At 42.3% G+C, this 7,500-nt stretch overlaps 1 protein-coding gene across 1 annotated transcript in view; it reads left to right on the forward strand.

The window, feature by feature from the left end:
- The window catches only part of LOC120548404 (cullin-9-like), a 58,209-nt gene that overhangs the window by 41,027 nt on the left and 9,682 nt on the right, over positions 1-7,500 (forward strand). Inside the window, 4 exon segments of the mRNA XM_039784667.1 lie at positions 463-744; positions 6,287-6,344; positions 6,347-6,412; positions 6,415-6,518. Of these exon segments, the coding sequence (XP_039640601.1) occupies positions 463-744; positions 6,287-6,344; positions 6,347-6,412; positions 6,415-6,518 (510 nt within the window).

Raw genomic sequence — 7,500 nt, forward strand, 5'->3', positions numbered from 1 at the left:
TTTTGAAAAGTATAAATAGTAGAAAAAAAAGTTGAAGTCCCATCATCTCCTGAAAGAGCTGAATATTTAAAAAGTTGAGTGATTTAAATAGCTGAAAGTATGCAGAAGTTACAGAGAGCCAAAAAACGTACGGAATAATAAGAATAAAGAAAACCGAATAACAATAATTGTTATCCTGTTCTTTATCCTGTTCTGTAATTTATAGAGTGTGGTCTAGACCTACTCTATCTGTAAAGTGTCTCGAGATAACTCTGTTATGATTTGATACTATAAATAAAATTAAATTGTAATTGAATTGAAATTTATTATTAGTGGGAATGCTGCTGAACAGCATTTCCCACTATTAATAGTGGTAACATGGAGTCCTTATTGAAATGACCCAGCTCTATGAAGAAGGACCCTGTACTAACATGTTGTCTCTGTCTCTGGTCCTGGTTCTGGTTGTGGTGTGTCCCCCTGCAGGTCCTGGACTCATGTCAGAAGCAGGATGCGTCCCGTTCCCCTGGCTCCCCTGGTTCCGGTTCTGGTCCCGGTTCCGGTTCCGGCCGGTTCAGCTGCAGCACCAGCGACGTGCTGTCCTGCATCATGCACGTCATCAGCAAAGGCTGCGTGCGCCGCAACGAGGACAACCCGCACATCGTGGAGTTCCTCCCCGAGGACCCGTCCACGCCGCAGAAGGGCCAGGCCCAGTTCTCCTTCAGCCGGGCCAGCAGCCGGACCGACGCCGACAGCAGGTGTGACCTTTGACCCCTGACCTCTGACCCCTGACCCCTGGTCTTACACACAGCGCTAGCTCAGCTCACTACTACAGCTCATTTAGGTCCAGAGGAGGCCTCGTTTCCTATTGGTCTTTCACTCGGTCGTCCTCGTTAAGATGCCCCTCCCTGTGTTCTCTCCCTCCCTCCCTCCTCCCTGTCTCTCTCTCTCTCTCTCTCTCTCCCTCCCTCCTCCTCCCTCTCCCTCCCTCCCTCCCCTCTGTCTCTCTCCATCCCTCTCTCTCTCTCTCTCTCTCTCTCTCCCTCTGTCTCCCTCTCTCTCTCTCTCCTCTCTCTGCCCTCTCTCCATCCCTCTCTCTCTCCCTCTCTCTCTCTCTCTCCCTCCCTCCCTCCCTCTGTCTCTCTCCATCCCTCTCTCTCTCTCTCTCCTCCCTCTGTTCTCCCTCCCTCTGTCTCTCTCCCTCTCTTACCCTCTCTCCATCCCTCTCTCTCTCCCTCTCTCTATCTCTCTCCCCCTCTCTCTCTCTGTCTCTCTCCCTCCCTCCCTCTCTCCCTCCCTCCCTCCCTGCTAATCGTATAGAAATCAGAGCTCTTAATTAAAGATAATATCCCACAGACAGATCCTATGTTTGTAACTGTATCTCTTTCATGGTTAAGGTTAGTTACCTGTCTCTCTCTCATGGTTAAGGTGAGAGTTACCTGTCTCTCTCTCTCATGGTTAAGGTGAGAGTTACCTGTCTCTCTCTCTCTTTCATTGTTACGGTGAGAGTTACCTGTGTCTCTCTCTCATGGTTAAGGTGAGAGTTACCTGTCTCTCTCTCATGGTTAGGGTGAGAGTTACCTGTCTCTCTCTTATTGTTAAGTGAGTTACCTGTCTCTCTCTCATGGTTAAGGTGAGAGTTAAGTGAATTCTCTGTCTGTATGTTTCTATAATCAGCACTAAATGAGCTTGTTGTAACAGATCTGAGTTCAGTTGTTGTTGTAACACTCAGCTTCTGTCCCATCCAATCAAAAAGCTCCGATACCCCCCCCATCCCCACCCCCCCAACAAACAACATGTAACATGTTTAATTTTCTACAAAGAGATAATAAAGAAAACATTTAAACTTTATTTGTTGCGTTTGGACTTATTTTCTTATAATTAAGATGATTAAATCCTTAATTGATTGATGAGTAAAATTCACCTTAAACGCTCAGAAAGCATCCAAATTTACACCAAATACATTTGTAGTAGAACATGTAGTGCAGCTGATTCATTTTAACAGTCAAATGAAGAGAAAAATAAGAGTAGTAATAATTAAAGTTAACAATGGGATTTATTGGATTTGTCTGTTCAGACTCGACTTTAGTTTTAGTAATCCCTTAAATCATCAGATGAGTTTAAACACATTAACAGTCAAATACACCACAAGATCCTAATGGAGAGGGAGGGGGGGGGAGGGGAGGGAGAGACGTGTATACATAGAGGGAGAGGGGGAGAGAGGGAGGGGGAGAGAGAGAGAGAGAGACATACATACATAGAGGAAGAGGGGGAGAGAGGTAGGTAGGTAGATAGTCAGAGAAAGGGAGAGAGAGATAGTCAGAGAGAGGGAGAGAGAGACATAGTCAGAGAGAGGGAGAGAGAGATAGTCAGAGAGAGGGAGAGAGATAGTCAGAGAGAGGGAGAGAGAGAGATAGATAGAGGGAGAGGGGGAGAGAGAGAGGTACATAGATAGTCAGAGGAGAGAGGTAGGTAGTCAGAGAGAGGGAGAGAGGTAGGTAGTCAGAGAGAGGGAGAGAGGTAGGTAGTCAGAGAGAGGGAGATCTTTTTTCGTTGCATATATTTAAACAACCAAAACTTAAATGGAGTAATCCAGTTTGTAGCGTTAAAAATAGAATATAAAACATATGTACACATCTCACTCATACACACATATTACCCATAATATAACTACTCTTAAAGAAATACACATATTACCCATAATATAACTACTCTTAAAGAAATACACATATTACCCATAATATAACTACTCTTAAAGAAATACACATATATTACTCATAATATAACTACTCTTAAAGAAATACACATATATTACTCATAATATAACTACTCTTAAAGAAATACACATATTACCCATAATATAACTACTCTTAAAGAAATACACATATATTACTCATAATTTAACTACTCTTAAAGAAATACACATATATTACTCATAATATAACTACTCTTAAAGAAATACACATATATTACCCATAATATAACTACTCTTAAAGAAATATACATATATTACTCATAATATAACTACTCTTAAAGAAATACACATATATTACTCATAATATAACTACTCTTAAAGAAATACACATATATTACTCATAATTTAACTACTCTTAAAGAAATACATATATTACCCATAATATAACTACTCTTAAAGAAATACACATATATTACTCATAATATAACTACTCTTAAAGAAATACACATATTACCCATAATATAACTACTCTTAAAGAAATACACATATATTACTCATAATTTAACTACTCTTAAAGAAATACATATATTACCTCATAATATAACTACTCTTAAAGAAATACACATATATTACCCATAATATAACTACCCTTAAAGAAATACACATATATTACTCATAATATAACTACTCTTAAAGAAATACATATATTACCCATAATATAACTACCCTTAAAGAAATACACATGTATTACTCATAATATAACTACTCTTAAAGAAATACACATATATTACCCATAATATAACTACTCTTAAAGAAATACACATATATTACCCATAATATAACTACTCTTAAAGAAATACACATATATTACTCATAATATAACTACTCTTAAAGAAATACACATATTACCCATAATATAACTACTCTTAAAGAAATACACATATATTACCCATAATATAACTACTCTTAAAGAAATACACATATATTACCCATAATATAACTACTCTTAAAGAAATACACACATATTACCCATAATATAACTACTCTTAAAGAAATACACATATTACCCATAATATAACTACTCTTAAAGAAATACACATATTACCCATAATATAACTACTCTTAAAGAAATACACATATTACCCATAATATAAATAAATACTTTCACAGAACTGTTGAAAGCGAGGCGTTCAGGACGGTGGGAAATCTGAATGTTTTGGCTCACAGAGAATCTCTGAAATATGTTTTCCCTCATTATTTGAAGCTTTGATGTTTAACAGGAAAATCTGACTTTATAAATTAATATAAATATGACCGAAAATATGCAAAAGCGTATTTATTAGGTTTCCTCTAAGTCTCTGGAAACAGAAACACAACTTCTTAAAGTCTGAAAACTAAATAGGAGACTCTAATCCATCTCTCTGTAAATACATATGACCCTAAATCAGTCCTGATAACAGCTTCATCTACACCAGAGCTTATCACAATATACACTTCATTCAGCTTCTGCAGCTCTGTGTGAACTTTTGTGTGTGTGTGTGTGTATGTGTCTGTGTGTGTGTTTCTGCGTGCATGTGTGTGTGTGTGCGCCAGTGTGTTTTTTTGTGTGCGTGTTTGGTTGTCATGTGTGTGTGTGTGTGTGTGTGGTTGGTTGTGGTTGGTGTGTGTTTGACCTGTGTGTGTCCCGATCCTGTTGTGTTGCTACTGTGTGTGTGTGTGTGCCTGCCTGGGTTTTGTGTGTTGTGTGTGTGCCATGCTGTGTGTGTGTGTGTGGGGTGTGTGCTGCCTGTGCAGGTTTGTTGCTCCTGTGTGTGTGTGTGGTCTGTGCGTGGCACCGTGTGTGTGTGTGTGTGTGTGTGTGTGTGTGGTGTCCGGGGCCGCCCCGGGGGGCCCCGGGCGGCCCGGGGGGGGGGGCGGTGTGTGTGTGTGTTGTGTGTGTGTGTTTCAGTTGGTGGCCTCTGTTGAGGTGGTGGTGGAACCTGGACATGGAATGGACGAGACGGATGGAATGGCGTCATACCCAAACACAAAAAAAGAAAAATACAACTGCAGAAGAGCATCGTTACACTGTAAAAAACTGAAACGGTAAAGAGTTCCTGCAGTGAGTGTAAGTAGCGTTCCGTTGCAGGATTTACACACTTCTGGGTGTTTTCTTTTAGATGTTTTTTTGCAAATAAAGTCTTTAAATATAAATGTAATAAATAAAATGTAATGACATCGAGAGCTTCTTCTCATGTCACCTACATTAACTTTGGGAGTGTGTTATGGGGGCAGGAAACAGGGAGTTAACAGGGACTCTTTTAAAACTAGAAAATAGTGCTGTCAGGATATTAACGCAAGCCCATTTTAACAGAGTCAGTGTTTTTATCGTGAGATTAACGTTCTTTTTGGCCCAGCAGACTTTGTAGTTCTTTCACATGCTGTTGCAACAACTAGTAACGTTAGAGAAACTACAACACCACACCGGATCTAGCTAGACCGGTCTGAAATACCACTTGATGGCCGAGCGCACAGCTGATGACCGAAGACAGCTGATGGCCGAAGCTCACAGCTGATGGCGAGCTTACAGCTGATGGCGAGCTCACAGCTGATGGCCGAGCTCACAGCTGATGGCCGAAGCTCACAGCTGATGACATAGCACACAGCTGATGGCCGAAACACAGCTGATGGCCGAGCTCACAGCTGATGGCCGAGCTCACAGCTGATGGCGAACGCACAGCTGATGCGAAGCTCACAGCTGATGGCCGAAGCTCACAGCTGATGGCCGAAGCACACAGCTGATGACATAGACACAGCTGATGGCCGAGCACACAGCTGATGACATAGCACACAGCTGATGGCCGAGCTCACAGCTGATGGCCGAGCGCACAGCTGATGGCCGAAAGCTCACAGCTGATGGCCGAGCGCACAGCTGATGGCCGAGCACACAGCTGATGACATAGCACACAGCTGATGGCCGAGCACACAGCTGATGACATAGCACACAGCTGATGGCCGAGCACACAGCTGATGACATAGCACACAGCTGATGCCAATTCTCCGCCCCAGGCGGAGCCAGGCGACAAAAGCACAAAGCAAGCCGATCCACTTTTCCATGTTGATAAGAGCAATAAAATGAGAAAAAATAATGTGACAAAAAGAAATCAAGGGACATTTAGAATAGATAAATATCTGTGATTAATTGTGAGTTAACTATAACATTACATCATTACATTAAATATTTTAATCGTTTGACGGCACTACTAGAAATGAATCCAGTTATTGGTTGAAGCAGGACAGTGATGGTGTTGATACATCAATCAGACGATACACAGGCAGTTTAGTGATATCCTCGACCGGTCTCGAGTTCTACAACACTGGTACAAAAATGGTCTAAATCTGATTTTTTTTTTTTTTTTTTTTTAACCAGGTCAGACTTTCAGAATTTCAGAAGTAGGCCTAGTGCAAACACTCATATCAGATTGAGACCACTTCAATGCGGCTGCAGTGTGAACAACCAAGGAGATTTTATGTCCATCTACATCGATATTTGTCCCAATGGACCTTTTCCACAGCAGACATGTTGACTTCTCATAGTGGGAAACTACTTACCCTCCATATGCCCCCTACCCCCAGGTGTCAGGGACTCTGAGTCTGGACCTGGACCGGGCCGAGCACCTGCTGGTCCACTGCAAGGGAAGGTGGACCTGTTGGTGCAGCGCACCGGACACGCAGACGACCTCATCATGGCCGCCGGGCTGCGCCCAGGAACCCCCAGCCCCCCAGCCCCACCCCCCACCTGCCCTCGTGCCTGGGCCCCGGAGGCGCCATGGAGCCTGTCCCAGCCAGCTGCATGCACTACTGCTGCGGCAGACACACACACAACAGAGAGAGAAGAGACAACACACACACAAGAGAATACTGCTGCGGGTCAAAACACACACACACACACACACACACACACACACAGAAATGTAGTCAAACAAACAACACACACAACACACAACACACACACACACACAAACAAGACTACTGCTGCAGGTAAAAAACACACACACACACACACACACACACACACACACACACACACACACACACACACACACACACACACACACACACACACAGAGACTACTGCTGCCGGGTCAGACACGCTCAACTTTTCCACATTTCTAATGCATGTTTTGAAATGCTAGAATACATCTTCAACACACATTAGTAGCCCTGTGTGTGTGTGTGTGTGTCTCTGTGTCTCTGTGTGTGTGTGTGTGTGTGTGTGTGTGTGTGTGTGTGTGTGTGTGTGTGTGTGTGTGTGTGTGTTGCAGTCTGATGTCAGCGCCACAGACAGAATAGTCAGAATGTAATAATAGTTAATGTAACCTTTATATTGTTATTAAACTCCATAGCACCGTTACATGTCACTACTGACTCCCCAACACTGCAGTCTGCTCTGTGTGTGATTAATGATTATTGGTGTGTGTGTGTGTGTGTGTGTGTGTGTGTGTGTGTGTGTGTGTGTGTGTGTGTGTGTGTGTGTGTGTGTTTGATTATTGGTGTGTGTGTTTGTGTGTTGGTGATTATTGGTGTGTGTGTGTGTTTGATTATTGGGGGTGTGTGTGTTTGATTATTGGTGTGTGTGTTTGATTATTGGTGTGTGTGTTTGATTATTGGTGTGTGTGTGTGTGTTTGATTATTGGTGTGTGTGTTTGATTATTGGTGTGTGTGTGTGTGTGTGTGTGTGTGTGTGTTTGATTATTGGTGTGTGTGTTTGTGTGTTGGTGATTATTGGTGTGTGTGTGTGTTTGATTATTGGTGTGTGTGTTTGTGTGTTGGTGATTATTGGTGTGTGT

The sequence above is a fragment of the Perca fluviatilis genome, chromosome 19 (assembly GCF_010015445.1).
Source record: "Perca fluviatilis chromosome 19, GENO_Pfluv_1.0, whole genome shotgun sequence".
NCBI classification, from domain to species: Eukaryota; Metazoa; Chordata; class Actinopteri; order Perciformes; family Percidae; genus Perca; species Perca fluviatilis.